The sequence below is a fragment of the Eubalaena glacialis genome, chromosome 17 (genome assembly GCF_028564815.1).
Source record: "Eubalaena glacialis isolate mEubGla1 chromosome 17, mEubGla1.1.hap2.+ XY, whole genome shotgun sequence".
In the NCBI taxonomy this organism is placed as follows: domain Eukaryota; kingdom Metazoa; phylum Chordata; class Mammalia; order Artiodactyla; family Balaenidae; genus Eubalaena; species Eubalaena glacialis.
This window is the reverse complement of record NC_083732.1, coordinates 27,676,764-27,694,691: the sequence shown is the minus strand read 5'-3', so window position 1 is coordinate 27,694,691 and position 17,928 is coordinate 27,676,764. Positions and strand designations below refer to the sequence as shown.

The following is a 17,928-nucleotide window of genomic DNA, read 5'->3' as shown; positions in this document are numbered from 1 at the left end:
AAATGTGGAAACTTATTTCTTGTTGATATATTTTAAAGTATGCAGTGTCCTAGCACTGCTCTGCTCATAGATATTAATATGAATTTTGTGACATAATATCCTCATTTATAAAATCAGGGGCTTGAGGAGATGAATTCTAAGACTTCTATGCCCCTTGTGTCACAGATTTTTTTTATTATATAATTTTATATTACAATCACCATGATAAATTTATACTTCAATGTTAAGGATGAATAGTTGATTTTTCATTGGTAAACTCCATTTTACAAGAAAAATTATGTAGGTTGCAATTTTTAATTCAAGTAAAACATAAAAGTTTGACTATCCTGAAAGACAAGCACAACCTTCCTTTCTGCCAAAATGTACCTTTCACCAAGATTTTGCTCCACAATACTGGATGCCGATTAAGCCTATGCTACTGTCAAGAATGTCATACAGAGTCTTTAATAGTCCATATTCACATGACTGAATCTGGAATGGAGCTAGAGAGCTTTTTATTTCTTTACACTCAATACTGGATATATTATTGTACCCTAATATCCCCAAATAAAAGATTTATGCAACCATGTGCAGAAAGTTATGGCAGAAAGAGCATTAACTAGGTCAAAGTATTGCTAAAGATAATTAACAATTTTGAGTCTTATATTTCATCACTGTAAAATGAGAGGATAATCTCTATATTCTCCATTTTGCAGTAGGGTGACTATACAGTTTATCTTCCAAATCAAGATACTTTAAAAAATGAAATAGGACACTATTAATAATTATAACAAGTTAGCAGGTATAATTAAGTCTGTTCTGGACAAACTAAGATGGATGGTTACCCCTCATAACAAGCAAATATAATAACGTGTAACAGAGGGTTGAAAAACTCAGTAGCTGTGCGAATACAGGGTACTATGAGATCTTTTACACAAATGTGCTTTTGATGAAGCGATAGGAAAATGGTTGGACTATTTGCAGTTTATAAAAGGGGACACAGGATTATGGCAGTTACTCATTACCCAGACTTGTACAAGGAGGGGGCTGTGAGACTAGAAAGTTGCAGGATTGCTGATTAATAGATAAATGCTCTGAGTGCTTTAATGACTGGCTAATTGCTAGAGATAACTCCCTGTGTAGCAAAGGGAATACAAATGTTATTCTAAATATAAGGGAACCTGTCTCATAGTTGAGCAAACAAATTCTATATTCAGAACTTTCCAGGGTCCTTTTCTCAGATTAAGCTATATTTTAAAATTTATAGATAGTGCCCATGTCTAGAACTATTTAGGATATTTGTTTGTGTTTCATTGTTTTAACAGAAAATATTTTATCCAATATTACCTTCTGTTGGCCTATGTAGACATGTTTACAATAGAAATAGCCAAAATTAAACATTCAAAAACAGCATAGCAGGCTTTCTAATTTAACCCCCCTGTACTCTTTATAGAATTATGAAGAGGGTGGGAGATCTGGTCTAAATTACTATGCAAGGTGGAAATGTTCAATGTTTGGTCTCTACATTAAATCCATAGCATTCCAAAAATAAGATACTTGAAGTCAACCTTATATAAATCTCTCTAAGCCATTTGACAGTATTAAAATGGCATTCTGGAACCATACATTTTTTGGTCCTCACATTCATTTAAACTTGACATCCAAACAGGGACTATTTATTGCATGAGGGTGAGGATAACATGAAAACACTGATCAGTGGTGAGATCATGAAATCCATTTTGTCATTATCTACTCTAGCAATCTAATCAAAGTAATTCTTTGACAATTCTTATTAGTCTAGATGTGAGCCTCAGCCCCTGCACTCAGCAATCTGTGATTAATTTATGTAGCTACTCAGCTCCATTTACTATTTTTTTTCCAGGTTCATAATTTATTGTACAAATTAAGTATCACATGATGAGTTGATATTAGCTTCTTCAGGCATGGGAACTTAACAGATGAGGTACAGCTTAGAATCCGTTTATGTTGCTTTCACAGCTGGAGTTTTTTTAGACCTTAACATAAAGTATAAGACTATCAAAGCAATACCTCCGTATGTGGTCAGTGCACAATTCATTCTCCCCGTAAGAGTGTAAGAGTTGAAATATTTTTTGATACCAGTGAATTTGAACTGGGCATCTGTTTCTGGACCCCGCCATGATTTCAACCTTCCAAAACGCACAGACTCCGCAGCCGGTGTCCTTCAATTTACGCAGCCTTGTCCCCGCCGGAACAAACCCTCCATTTCCTATTAATAACATGTTTATCGTATAACTGTATTCAAGGGCTTAGCCTTTTATCTGATTTAGAAACACATTTAATACATTTTGCTGATGCAAATTTTAATGTATTTAATAAAATGCTCTACAAACTTTATTATTAATGTGTAAATTTCATAGATAACTGAGACTTATCTTCTACCTAGGTCATACTCTAAACAATTTATAACAATTTTTAGTGTTTTATTTAGATGCCTTTGGAATGTTGAATGAAGGGTTTGAAATGAGCCTGAGGCAGCTTAGGTGGCATACATATTTCAAAGGGTAGTTTTACAATTCTAATACAGACTCCATGCACATAGAACCCCCTTTGAAGCCTATTTTTAATGCAGGCCTGGATATACTATGGGTCATGCTTGTCCTCTGAAATAAAAACCATGAACAGGACAAAGTTTATCTGGCTTAATTTTTTTCCCCATAACATCTAAGTTATAGTGAGTTTCTACTCCAACACTCTGAACTTTTCTTTTTTTAATATAAAATTTACTTTCCTAACACTATGCTAGATGCAAGGAAGACAATTTTAAACAACAAAATTCTTACCTTTATGCTGTCTTTAAATCAGTGAACAAAGGTAAATGCCAATCAAGTGAGATAGACTCCCAGATTATGTAAAGGATCTAGAACAACAGAATGACACAGAGAGGGAAATGTCATGGATAGGGAAGAAAGATAATGGAATTTTAAACACCATGGATGGTGTAGGCTGTCACAGAAATGAAGACAACTAAAGTGGTAATAAAAACATACACAGAATTTTAGTGGCCTTGTAGCATCTAGAAAAACAAGAGTTAAAGCCTTTTGATCAAGACACCACCACACTATCTTTCTTAACTTACTAAAGTAACTATCCTTTTAGACAACATAAGAGATGACTGCCTGGGCAGCCTTTGATTGTTGAATATATCACAGAAGACAAATCAACTTCATATTCTGATCTCATATTTCTCAAGAAAATGTTTTCTCTTCATTTATTTTCTCAGAAGTTGGGTTATTTAATAAAATTACCCAGGTTTCCTTCTATTTAGGTTTCTCATTGTACATTACCTCATTGGTTTCTTTTTTTAATTGAAGTATAGTTGACTTATATAATTATATTATTTTCAGGTGTACAACATAGTGCTCAGTATTTTTAAATATTATGTACCATACAAACTTACTATAACATTATGGATTATATTCCTTATGCAGTACATCACATCGCTGTGATATATTTATTTTATAACGAGTAGTCTGTACCTCTTAATCCCCTTTACCTATTTCAACCATACCCTCCCACCCCTGTCAACCACTAGTTTGTTTTCTGTGTCTGTGAGTCTGTTTCTGTTTGTTTTGTGTTTAAGATTCCACATATAAGTGAAAACATCCAGTATTTGTCTTTTTCTATCTGACTTATTTCATTAAGCATAATACCCTCTAGTTCCATCCATATTGTTGCAAATGGCAAGATTTCATTATTTTTCATGGTTGAGTAGTATTTCATTGTATATATATACCACATCTTCTTTATCCATTTATCTGTTGATGGACACTTAGGTTGGTTGCATATCTTGGCTACTGTAAATAATGCTGCTATGAACATTGGGGTGCATATATCTTTTATAATTAGCATTTTCATTTTCTTTAGATAAGTACCCAGGTGTCGAATTGCTGGGTTGTATGGTAGTTCCATTTATAATCTTTTGAGGAAACTTCACACTGTTTTCCATAGTGGCTATATCAATTTACATTCCCACCAACAGTGCAAGAGTTTCCCTTTTCTCCACATCCTTGCAAATACTTGTTATTTGTTGTCTTTTTGATGACAGCCATTCTGACAGGTGTGAAGTGATGTATCATTGTGGTTTTGATTTGTATTTCTCTGATGATTAGTGACATTGAGCATATTTTCAAGTGCGTGTTGGTCATCTGTACATCTTTGGAAAAATGCCTATTCAGGTCTTCTAGCAAATTTTTAATCGATTGCCTGTTGTTGTTGTTTTGATATTGAGTTGTATGAGTTCTTTATGCATTTTGGATATTAACCCCTTATTGGACATATCATTTGCAAATATCTTCTCCCATTTGTTAGGTAGCCTTTTGTTTTGTTGATGTTTTTCTTTGCTGTGCAAAAGTTTTTTAGTTTGATGTGGTCCCATTTGTATTTTTGCTTTTGTTGCCCTTACCTGAGAAGACAGATCCAAAAATATACTGCTAAGACTGATACTAAAGAGTTTACTGCTTATTTTCTTCTAGGAGTTTTATGGTTTCAGGTCTCACATTTAAGCCTTTAATCCATTTTGAGTTTATTTTGTATGGGGTGTAGTCCAGTTTTATTCTTTTGCAGGTACCTGTCCAGTTTTCCCAACACCATTTATTGAAGAGACTGTCTTTTTCCTATTGTATATTCTTGCCTCCTTTGTCAGAGATTAAATGTCCATATAAGTGTGGGTTCATTTCTGGGCTCTCTCTTCTGTTCTATTGATATATATATATATATCTGTTTTTGTGTCAGTACCATACTGTTTTGATTACTATAGGTTTGTAGTATTGTTTGAAGCCAGGGATCTCTAGTTTTTTTCTTTAGCAAGATTGTATGGCTATTTGAGGTCTTTTGTGGTTCCATTCAGATTTTAGGATTATTTGTCCTAGTTCTGTGAAAAATGCCATTGGTATTTCATAGGGGTTGCATTGAGTCTGTAGATTGCTTGGGAGTATGGACATTTTAATGATATTAATTCTTCCAATCCATGAAGATGAAACATCTTTCCACTTATTTCTAGTGTCTTCAATTTCTTTCATCACTGTCTTATATTTTTCAGAGTACAGCTCTTTCACCTTCATGGTAAAGTTTATTTCTACATATTTATTATTTTTGATGTGATAATGAATGGGATTGTTTTCTTAATTTCTTTTCTGGTAGTTTATTATTAATGTATAGAAATGCAGCAGATTTCTGTATATTGATTTTGTATCCTGCAACTTTACTGAATTTATTTATTATTTCTAAGAATAGTTTTTTGGTGGAGTCTTTAGGGTTTTCTATATAGAGTATCATGTCATCTGTGAATAATGACAGTTTTACTTCTGCCATTCCAATATTATGTTGAATAAAAGTTGTGAGAGTGGGTATCCTTGTCTTATTCCTGATCTTAGAGGAAAAGTTTTCAGCTTTTCACCAGTGATTATAATGTTAGCTGTAAGTTTGTCATAAATGGACTTTATTATGTTGAGGTATGTTCTTTCTATTCCAACTGATTTGAGAGTTTTTATCTTGAATGGATGTTGATTTTGTCAAAAGCTTTTTCTGCATCTATTGAGACGGTCATGTGATTTTTATCCTTTGTTTTGTTAATATGGTGTATCACATTAATTGATTTGTGGAAATTGAACCCTGCAAGGATAGTCATCCTTACATCCCTGGAATAAATCCCACTTGATCATGATGTATGATCCTCTTAAGGTATTGCTGAATTCAGTTTGTTAATATTTTGTTGAGGACTTTTGCATCTATATTCATCTGGGATATTCCCTATAATTTATTTTTTTCTTAAGTGTCTTTGTCTAGTTTTGGTATCAGGGTAATGATGGCTTTATAGAATGATTTTGGAAGTTCTCCCCCCACTTCAATTTTCTGTAATAGTTTGAGAAAGGTGTGTATTAACTCCTCTTTAAATGTTTGGTAGAATTCCCCTGTGAATCTGTCTGGCCCTGGACTTTTGTTTTTTGGGATTTTTTTGATTACTGATTCAATTTCATTACTAGCCATTGGTCTGTTCAGATTTTCTGTTTCTTCCTGATTCATACTTGGAAGGTTGTATGTTTCTAGGAATTTATCCATTTCTTCTAGGTTGTCTGATTTATTGATATATAGTTGTTGGTAGTATTCTCTTATGATTGTTTGTATTTTGGTGCTGTTGTTTGTAACTTCTCTTTCATTTCTAATTTTATTTATTTGGGCCCTCTCTTTTTTTCTTGATAAGTCTGGCTAAATGTTTATCAATTTGTTTATCTTTCAAAAAAATCCAGGTCTTAGTTTCAATGATTTTTTCTTTTTTTTTCTTTTTTTTTTTTTTTTTGGTTCTCTATTTCATTTATTTCTGCTCTGAACTTTACTATTTTCTTCCTTCTACTATCTTTGGGCTTTCCCTAATTCCTTTAGGTGCAAAGTTAGGTTGTTTACTTGAGATTTTTCTGGTTTCTTGATGTAGGCCTGTCTTGTTATAAACTTCCTTCTTAGAACTGCTTTTGCTAGGTCTCATAGATTTTCAAAAGTTGTGTTTCTATTTTGATTTGTCTCAGGGTATTTTAAAAATTTCCTCTTCAATTTCTTCGTTGACCCATTGGTTTCTTTAGTAGAATGTTACTTAGTCTCCATATATGTGTTTTTTCCAGTTTTTTTCTTGTAACTAATTTCTAGTTTTATACTGTTGTGATTGGAAAAGATGATTGATATGATTTAATCTTCTTAAATTCATTGAGACTTATTTTGTGACCTAGCAAATACTATCCTGGAGAATGTTCCATGTGCACTCGGAAAGAATGTATACTCTGCTGTTTTTGGATGGAATGTTCTGTAGATATTATTAAGTTCATCAGGCTTAATATGTCATTTAAGGTCAATGTTTCTGTATTGATTTTCTCTCTGGATGATTTATCTGCTGATGTTAGTGGGATATTAAAGTCCACTTCCATTAATTTATAACTGTCAATTTATCCCTTTGTGTCTACTAATATTCTCTTTATAAATTTGGATGCTCTTATGTTAGGTGCCTATATGTTTACAGATGTTATATTCTCTTCTTGGATTGACTCTTTTATCTTTATGTACTGTCTTTCTTTGTCTCTTGCTACAGTCTTTGTTTTAAAATCTATTTTGCTACCACAACTTTCTTTTCATTTCCATTTGCATGAGATGTCTTTTTCCTTCCCTTCACTTGCAGTCTGTATGTGTTTTTAACTTTTGGAGTGAGTCTCTTGTAGGTAGCACATGGATGGGTGTTGCTTTTTAGCCATTCAGTCACCTTTTGATTGGAGCATTTAGTTCTTTTATATTTAATGTGATTATTGACAGGTATGTACTTATTGACATTCTGTTACTTGTTTTTGGTTGTTTTGGTAGTCCTTTTCTGTTCTTTTCTTCTTCTTTTAGTTTCTTTTCATGTGCTTTGATGATTTTCTTTACTGTTATGTTTGGGTTCCTTTCTCTTTGTTGTTTTTGTGTGTGTGTGTGTGTATCTATTGTATGTTTTTCATCTGTGTCTATATATATATCTTTGCTTTAAACTGATAGTTGTTTAAGTTCAAAGCTCCACATTTTTACCCCTTCTCCAGGTTCTATGTTCTTGACTTCATATTTTACATCTTTTTGTATATCCCTTAACTACTTATTGTAGTTATCATTGATTTCTTTAGACTTTTGTCTTTTAATCTTCATACTGACTTTTTAAGTTGTTGATCCACTGCCTTTAGTATATAATTGCCTTTATCAGTGAGATTTTTTTCCTTCATATATTTCCTTATTTCTTGTTATGACCTTTCTTTTTCACTTAAGGAAGACCTTTCAATATTTCTTTTAAGGTCAATTTAGTGGTGACAGACTCTTAGTTTTTGCTTGTCTGGGAAACTCTTTATCTCTCTTTCAATCCTGAATGATAACCTTGCTGTGTAGAGTATCCTTGGGTGAAGGTTTTTTCTTCCTTTCAGCTCTGTGAGTATATCATGACATGCATTTCTGGCCTTCAAAATTTCTGTTGAAAAAAATCAGCTTATAGCCTTATGGGAGTTTCCTTGTATGTAACTCTTTGTTTTTCTCTTGATGCCTTTAAAATTCTCTCTTTATATTTAACATTTGCCATTTTAATTATGATATGTCTTAGTGTGAGTCTTTTTGGGTTCATGTTGTTTGGGACTCTGTATTTTCTGGACCTGACCTGGATATTTGTTTTCTTCCACAGGTTAGGGAAGTTTTCAGCCATTATTTCATCAGATAAGTTTTCTGCCTTTTTCTCTCTCTCTTCTCTTCCTGGGACACCTATAATGTGAATGTTAGTACACTTAACGTTGTCTCTGGGGTCCCTTAAAATATTCTAATTTTTTAAATTCTTTTTTTTTTTTTTGGTCTGTTCTGATTGAGTGATTTCCACTATTCTGTCTTCTTGGTCACTTATGTGTTTTTCTGTATCATCTAATCTGTTGTTGATTTCTTCTAATGTATTTTTCATTTCATTTATTATATCCTTCTACTCTGATTGGTTCTTTTTTATTTTTTTCTAATTCTTTGTTAAGTTCTCACTGTGTTTCCCTATTCTGCTGAGGGAAGGGAGTATTTTTATGACTTGCTTTGAACTCTTTATCAGGTAAATTACTTAGCTCTGTTTCATTAGGGTTTTTTTGGTGAGGGTTATCTTGTTCTCTTGTTTGGGTACATAGTACTCTCTCTCCTCAATTTGTTTGGCTTTCCATGTTTCTCTATTTATTAGGTGAAACAGTTATCTGGGTATTGGTGGTGTGTCCTTGTGTGGGAGCATCCTTATAGAGACTGTGTGCCTGATGGTTTGACAGAAGGGCTGGAGCTGAAGTGAGAATGAGGTGCGGATTCTCCCTGGTGTATTGGAAGCTGTCTCCTTGGTGGGGTTAGGGGGCTGGAGCTGGAGCCCAGTGCAGGCCAGGGTTTCTCCTGGGGAATGTTGGAAGCCACCGCCTTGGTGGGGGTGAGCTGGAGCCAGAGGAGCTAGAGCTGGAGACTAGTGCATGACAGGACTTCTCCTGAGTTTTTTTTTTAGGGCTGCTGCTTTGTGGGGGGTTTGGAGCCAGAGCAGGCTGTGGGCTGGGGGGCTGTGCTGGGACCATCTTGGAAGGCCAGCTAGAATACCAGGTGCTTTTCAATCTGCTGCCTCTGTGCTAAGATGTGGAGTGAGTACATTTGTGTGAATGTCCTTTAAGAGCAGCCTAGTTTTTTTTTTTTTTTTTTTTTCTTTTTTCCTACAGCCCTCTGGCTCTTCCAGTCATAAACCCTGCTTGTTTCAAAGCCAGTTAAGGGGGTTCATCTTCCTGGTGCCAGTACCCTGGGCTTGGGTACCCAATATGGCATTCAAAACCCTTGCTCATTAGGTAGGACCTCTAAGTTTGTGATATTCCCTCTCAATTGTGGCTTGCCCACCAAGGGCACGCGTCCTGACTAGATCACTTTTCTTCTCCTCCAACTTGCCTTGATGTGTTTTTTTTTTTTTTTTTCTTTATATACTTGACTGTAGAAGAGCTGTTCTGCTAGTCTTCAGGTCTTTCTCAGAGAAAGTTGTTCTATATGTCTTTGTAATTTTGTTGTGTTCATGAGAGGAGGTGAACTCAGGGTCTTCTTACTCTGCCTTCTTGATCTTGCCTCCAAATTGGAGTTCTTGTATAAAGTCATCATGTATAAGTTTAGACAGCCTACATCCTTTTCTCAGTTCAGGTACTCATTGGAAAAGATCATTTCCAAGGTCCAAGGCCAGCTTGGGAAAACAATCAAACACTGAACTGGTAATATGTGATACATAGCCTGGTGTTAGCAGCCCTTTGTCCCCTCAGAAATATGTGTTAGGGAAGATGCTAGCATTCTTTGTGTTATATGTACACATGCTTCTGAGGTCATTTTCTTATCTCTTATTAGAACATTTAGCAATATATAATCATGTTATCTTGAACAGTGTGAAAGGAAAATTAAACAAAAAACTAAATACCAGGACAAGTGTAGAAATTAACTTGTATGTTAAGTGGTTGGGTTCCTGGACTTTGTGGAAAAGAGGTTGAATTATAAAAGCAAAGGATGGAAGTATCATTGAGAAAAAAAAATATTTTAAAATAACTTTGACAAAGCTTCTGATACAGAATTTGAACAGAATTTATTATATATCCTAATTCTAAACCACAGTACCAACTTCCTCTTTGAGTTGACTCAGTTATGACTGATTAAATCTGAACTGAAAATTAAATAATCAATATTAAGTAGATTATAAAAAGGTTGCTAAGGAAATGGAATTACTATTTGGTTGAGGATATATAACATGCCAAATATTTTATGTATTACTTTATAACATCTGGGAGGGAAGCAATTATTATCATCTTCACTCTTTAGATAAGAACAACTTCCCAGTTTAGAGATATTAAGTGATACTGGTGAGGTTGATTTGAACCCGTAAGTTCCTGACTCTACACAAACATTAGCATTTCTATAATAAATTAAAAATTAAATAAATATTTCTCAATTACCTTTTCAACATACTATATGGTCATAAGGGCTGTTAAAGCAGAGGAAAAATATCTGATGTTTCCATACGGCTGTCATGTAAAAGGTAGAGGGAATTTGGTGGTCTTAGTTGACATGAGTCAGACAATAAGAAAGAACAGGAGAGAATAAAATGGAAAGGTCCTCACTCAGCCCTCTTCCTTCTTCTGAGGCCTGTTACCTCAGTAAAGGAGATTTCTGATTTCTCTGTAGACATTATAGGAAAGTTAAAAAAAGCTGGAAAATAAAGTCTGAGTTAGGACATGGAAAACTCTTAGCCTGTATAAACATAGTTGTGTTCATTACTCTTACCAGTTCTTAATTTTTTTTTTAAATTTCAAAAGTAGAAGTAATGTTCATTTTACATCATGAAACAAAGAAAATATTTTAAAGAAAAATGTAAAATATCTCCCCTCAACTCTTTTTAATATTAATAGCTTCATGGTATCTCCCCAGACTCTTATCCATACACATATATGAGGCTTATTGATCTTTTTAAAAGTGTGATAATAACTTTGGCTCATAATTTTCTTATTTAAAATATATCTTGGTCATCTTTCCAAATTAAGATATACTTCTAAGTAATTCTCTTTTAATAACTGCATTAACAACCTCAATATGATCATAACCATAATCTACATAACTGGTCCCCCATTGAGAGACATTCTGATTATTTTCAGTTATCTTGCTATTACAATTAATGCTGCAATATTCTGCAAGTACTGGTGCTTTTGTTTTAATAGGCTAGGTTTTCAAAAGTTATAGTAGATTACGTATATTTTTAGTTGTGATGTATAGTCAGATTGCTTTTTGTATCAGTTAAGCTCCAGCATGAAACATTGACATATTAAAATCATCAAATTAGAGAAAAGTTTAATAAAAGGACCAGTTATAAAAGAGTGGGCAGGATTTAGAGAGAACACCAGGGATGGTTCAATTCTCTAGTGCTAGTAACACTGAGGAATTACCACTTCTAGATCAGAAGGCTTTAGAGGCAGAATGTGTGAAGAGGGTTGCCCCACAGGAGTTGCAACCTTCCTTGAGAGATGCAGTCAGGCAGTGGAGATCCTGACATTAGGGAGTTGATGAAATACATACTATGACCTCAGCCTTCTTCCTCTTCTCATCTTCTGCTGAATCCCCTCACTTGCTAAATAAAACCAAGAAATTCAAGGGACAGAGATCTTATTAATGTAATTTCTGCAGGTAATTTCCCCAAAAGCTCAAAGAAGAACGGGGAAAAGTTTGAGAATGGACCAAGAGGAAGGAATGGAAAATATCCTTCACAGCACTCATCTCAAATACTTTACCATTGATCTTTCCCTTTGTCCAAGTAAAATGATTGTGCTTCTCCCACAGACATCACAAGAATCCTTTCAATTACCGTGTCAATGTGGGGTGAAATCAGTTAAGGAACAGAAGATATCCAGCATCTCATTCAAAAAAAAAAATCCAAAAAACAAATATGTTACAGAAATTCATACCTCCTCAGTCTCTGCGTTTTATAATTTTTTAATATCCCAATATGATGGAAAAATTGAAATCTTGTTTTACAAAATTTTGCAATTACCTTTATTCTGTTGAGTTGAACATATTTTCGAGTGTTTATTGACTATTTAGATTTCCTTACCCGTGAATTGCCTATTCATATCCTTTGCCAACTTTTCCTACTATATCAGTAAAAAAAACTCTTTAAATATTAAGCATTCATTCATTTATTCATTCATTCAATACATATGCATTGAATGTCTACTATGTGACAGGTTTTATTGTAGGCAGTGGAATCCAGTGAACAAAATAGGCAAAAATGCCTGCTTTCATGAAAATCATATTCTAGAGATGAGAGACATGAATTAGTACAACATATGGTATATTAGGTGGTGAAACATAAGCAGGAGGGAGGAGGCAAAGTGAAGGATGATTTTTGGAAATGCTATTTTAAATGGAATAGTCAAAAAATGTTCTAGAGAAGATGTAGCTAAGCAAAGATCCAAGGATCTAAGCTAGGGAATGATGTCTATACTTTGTAAAGAACATTACAAACAGAAAAGAACAAGCACAAATTCCCTTTGGTGAGCATTTCTGACTGATGGTTGAACTGTTGGGAAGGCTGTGTGGTTGGAGCACAATAACAAAGAGTGAGAAAAGTAGAAAATGAGATCAGGGAGTCTATGGTAGTAGAAGACTAATAGATAATGGAGGGCCCAGGGGGCCATTAAAAGAATTTTACTTTTTATTCTGAGTGAAATGGGAAGTCATTAGAAAGATCTAAGCTGAAGAGTGACAAGACCTAACTCATTTAAAAGAATCACGCTGGCTTCCAAATTGATGTTTGGCCAGACAGGGAGGAGATTTGGTAAAGGCAGAACCAAGAAGATAACTTTGGAGACTACTTCAGTAATCCAGGAAAGAAATGATAGTGAACTGAGGTGGCAGTGGAGGATAAAACAGTGGTTGAATTCTGGGTATATTCTGAAGTACAGCAGATAAGGAGATGTTGAAGTTTTAGATGTTGCATTTAAATTTGATTGTTTGTTTGAGGATCAGAGGTCTTGTTAATAGCAGGGTAAGTTTGAGATGCCTACCATCCATCCCAGATGCAGTCATAGTTGGATGTAGAAATTTGGAGTATCTTGGGGAGATACCAACTGGGGATATTGTCACTTGTATATGAAATGTGTTGAAATTATTTTTTCACAATCTTGCATTTGCCTTTTGACGTTTTTTCCATTCTTTTTGATGTCATTGATATTGTTTTTTTTGTCTCTATTCCTTTGTTCTATTTCCTATTTGCTTAGGAAAATCTCTAACAGCACTAGTTTATAAATATAGTTATTTAATTTTTTCTTCCAATCATACTTAAGGTTAGAGAAAAACCATAACATTATATAAACTTTATAACTTTGTATAATTTTAATCCAGGTGAAACATATTTTAAAATATAGTATAAATGGAGTATTCTAGCTTTGTTGCCAGATGAAAGCCAGTAATAAAGTGAACAGTAATTTACCTGTATTTTTCAATATTGCAAAATATGTTTTATAAAGGTGAATAATGTAGAGGAACATCAAAAAGGCAAAAAAAAAAGTCAAAGAGTAAGATCTTAAGGCCCTATATATTTACATATTCTGTGAAAAAGACTCTTATAAAGAAAATGTCAATGTTTTTCAACATGTACACAAGTAATTGGGAAGCTTTTGGTCTGTATTCTTCACAAATGCCTTTTTTCTTTCTTTACAGAAAATCAAGAGCTCACTTTTTTCAATTGTAATAATGACAAATACCCACCCCTAGCCCCTCCACACATACTATGTATTTTTAAAACTGAATATGGACCACCCTTACAAAGCCCTGTGTTTTATAAAGACTGTTATCAATTATAACAAAACAGTTATTTTATATCATGGAGATTTTTATAATTTGTCTGCAAAATGATTTTGACTTACATCATGTTTGCATCTAAGGGTTTAAAAAATATTGAATTTATCAAATAGCCATTAATGAATTATTGATGATGAAGCAAGATTTAAGTCTTTGTTTTTTTTTTTTTTTTTAATAAACTAAATTTTAAAAATATTAGGAGAAAAAAAAGCCACCAGCATAATTTAGCATTCTCAACAAACTTTTTAAAACTTCTTTCATATCCTCAGAAACCTATTACAAAAGTTGAAAGACAAGTACTATTTATAGCAAGGGGTTATATTTTTTTATTTGTAGAATAAAAAATAAATTAAGTCTGCTTGGCCATGATAATTCGTTAGTATACTGATCTCCTTAATTTCTACATTATATATATATCTATATATATATTTATATTTACTTTTTAATTTATTTACATTTTCATTTATTTTTAAATTATAATATTGGTCTTGATTTTCTTTACATTTTCATTTTTAAGTTGTAATATTTGTCTTGATTTTATTCGTTTCAGTATTTTATTAAGTTTGAAGATATCAAGTCAAAGTTGTTGATATTTGGCCATGAGATGGCCTTTGGAGAGTAATATAAAAATAATTTGATGATAATAGTGAATGAAACCTGAATTTAGAACAATAATAACAAAATTCCAGGAAAGAATGGGAAGGGTGGGAAATGAAACAGAAGAACATGCACATTTCTGAAGTCTGGAAATGATTTCAAAAGAAAGGAAAATATTAATCATGCAGTAACTGTTCAATCCTTAAGCCATGATTCTTTGTGGCTGCTATTTTCACTTCCAAATTAAAGAATGAATTTGGAAGGTTCACAAAAGAACTAAATGCATTTACAATCAAAGTATTTCACAGCTTAATGGAAACTTACAAATACAATCCATACACCGTATTTTATGACGCAAGCCCCAAAAGATTTTTAAGCAATTTGACCACAGGTTTGACATCAGTGTTATTTGAAACTGTCTTCAGATATCAGTGGGTGAAATAGCATGTTGAGAAAAATAATGTGTGAAAGTAAATTAAAAGTTGACTAAATATTTTACATGACCTAATTATTTTTTCTCTCGTAGACCAGCCATTAAGGGTCAAGATGCTCAAGGATTAAGTGAGTGAGAATGACCCGGGCCAACCCTCCTACTCTTCATTTTCTCTTGTAAGGTGCAGTAAAGTCACTGAGCATATGGACACTGCTTTCTGGGAAAACATTTGAAATACAGTTTAATTTGTAAATTCAAACACAACCATAAAGTCAGCTCACTTTGTTTCTGGCTGCACATCACTTCTGCCAAGAGCTGCTCTGTGTGCTACCAGATAAATAAACATTTCTCACTTGGGGCAGAACTCTGAAGCCAGATTAGACTGAGGCTAAGCACTCTTGAATGATAATTTAAGAGTAAACAAGACTCATGTATTTATTTAAGAGTAATAAGTCTCTTATTTATGGTGAGTTATTAGCATAATTTATCTTTTCAACTTGAACAGTTTAAAATATAATACTCAAATAGTGACATTATCATAAACACATCTAAGAGATTCTCAGACTTCATCAATAAGGCATCCAGACAGTGAATAGAAGACAGTATTTTTTACCTAACTAAGCCAGAGTGAGTGTTTCTCTAGCTGCTTGCGTTCCCCAGTTTTGCTTTGATCTGAGTGACTAACTTCCAAGGCATATTAAAGAGGTGACTGATAGGTTCTTACATCACTAGCATGACTAATCAATAAATCAATCACAGAAAACTCATTCTTCTTTACTTTTTAATGAACTTTATGTCCAAGCCAAAGAAATAAACGGAGTTGGGAGTGTAGGGTTCCAACCCAGTAGATTGAAGTGCAGCTGCAGAACAACTGCCCTATCTGGAAGCTTTCATGTGACAAGTTAAATTTAAGTTAATTTTTTAAAATTAAAAATTCTGTTCCTCCCCAACACCAGTCACTCCATTCAGGAAGCTTGCACAAGCCTCTTAGATAGCCTCATCCACCAGAGGGCAGACAGCAGAAGCAAGAACTACAATCCTGCAGCCTGTGGAACGAAAACTGCAATCACAGAAAGATAGGCAAAAAGAAAAGGCAGAGGACTATGTACCACCTGAAGGAACAAGATAAAACCCCAGAAAAACAACTAAATGAAGTGGAGAGAGGCTACCTTCCAGAAAAAAGAACTCAGAATAATGATAGTGAAGATGATCCAGGACCTCGGGAAAAAAATGGAGGCAAAGATTGAGAAGATGCAAGAAATGTTTAACAAAGACCTAAAAGAATTAAAGAACAAACACCTAGAAGAATTAAATAACAAACAAACAGAGATGGTCAATACAATAACTGAAATGAAAAATACACTAGAAGGAATCAATAGCAGAATAACTGAAGCAGAAAATGGATAAGTGACATGAAGACAGAACGGTGGAATTCACTGTAGTGGAACAGAATAAAGAAAAAAGAAAAAAAAAGCAAAGCAGACAGCCTAAGAGACCTCTGGGATAACAATAAATACACCAACATTCACATTACAGGGGTTCCAGAAGGAGAAGAGAGAGAAAAAGGACCCGAGAAAATGTTTGAAGAGATTATAGTCGAAAACTTCCCTAACATGGGAAAGGAAATAGCCACCAAGTCCAGAAAGTGTAGAGAGCCCCAGGCAAAATAAACCCAAGGAGAAACACACTGAGACACATAGTAATCAAACTGACAAGAATTAAAGATAAAGAAAAATTATTAAAAGCAAAAAGGGAAAAACAACAAATAACATACAAGGGAACTCCCATAAGGTTAACAGCTGATTTCTCAGCATAAACTCTATAAGCCAGAAGGGAGTGGCACAATATATTTAAAGTTATGAAAGGGAAGAACCTACAACCAAGATTACTCTACCCGACAAGGATCTCATTCAGATTTGACAGAGAAATCAAAGCTTTACAGACAAGCAAAAGCTAAGAGAATTCAGCACCACCAAACCAGCTCTACAACAAATGCTAAAGGAACTTCTCTAAGTGGGAAACACAGAGACAAAAAGGACCTACAAAAACAAACCCAAAACAATTAAGAAAATGGTAATAGGAACATAATATTGATAATTATCTTAACGGTGAATGGATTAAATGTTCCAACCAAAAGACACAAGCTCGTTGAATGGATACAAAAACAAGACCCATATATATGTTGTCTACAAGAGACCCACTCTGAAGTGGGTCTCTAGGTCTGAACCTAGGAACACATACAGACTGAAAGTGAGGGGATGGAAAAAGATATTCCATGCAATTGGAAATCAAAAGAAAACTAGAGTAGCAATTCTCATATCAGATAAAATAGACTTTAAAATAAAGAATGTTACAAGGGAAAATGAAGGATGCTAAATAATGATCAAGGAAAGAAGATATAACAGTTATAAAGATATTTGAGGTGCTCCAACATAGGAGCACCTCAGTACATAAGGCAAATGCTAACAGCTATAAAAGAGGAAATCGACAGTAACACAATAATAGTGGGGGACTTTAACACCTCAATTACACCAATGGACAGATCATCCAGACAGAAAATTAATAAGGAAACACAAGCTTTAAATGACACAATAGACCAGATAGATTTAATTGATATTTATAGGACATTCCATCCAAAAACAGCAGATTACACTTTCTTCTCAAGTGCACATGGAACATTCTCCAGGATAGATCACATCTTGGGTCACAAATCAAGCCCTGGTAAATTTATGAAAATTGAAATCATATCAAGCATCTTTTCCAACCACAACACTATGAGATTAGAAATCAATTACAGGGAAAAAACCATAAAAACTACAAACACATGGAGGCTAAACAATCTGTTACAAAATAACCAAGAGATCACTGAAGAAATCAAAGAAAAAATCAAAAAATACCTAGGGACAAATGACAAGGAAAACATGATGATCCAAAACCTATGGGATGCAGCAAAGGCAGTTCTAAGAGGGAAGTTTGCAGCAATACAGTCCAGCCTCAAGAAACAAGAAAAATCT

General features: G+C 33.9%; 1 protein-coding gene across 1 annotated transcript; it reads right to left on the bottom strand.

Moving 5' to 3' along the window:
• Nucleotides 1-1,960: 1,960 nt before the first annotated feature.
• Nucleotides 1,961-13,954, bottom strand: LOC133077021 (ATP synthase membrane subunit K, mitochondrial-like). The gene is made up of 2 exons (XM_061171721.1): nucleotides 13,950-13,954; nucleotides 1,961-2,147 (listed from the first exon to the last, which is right to left on the bottom strand). The coding sequence occupies exons 1-2, from the start codon at nucleotides 13,952-13,954 to the stop codon at nucleotides 1,961-1,963; spliced, it is 192 nt and encodes a 63-aa protein (XP_061027704.1).
• Between the last annotated feature and the right edge of the window lie 3,974 nt (nucleotides 13,955-17,928).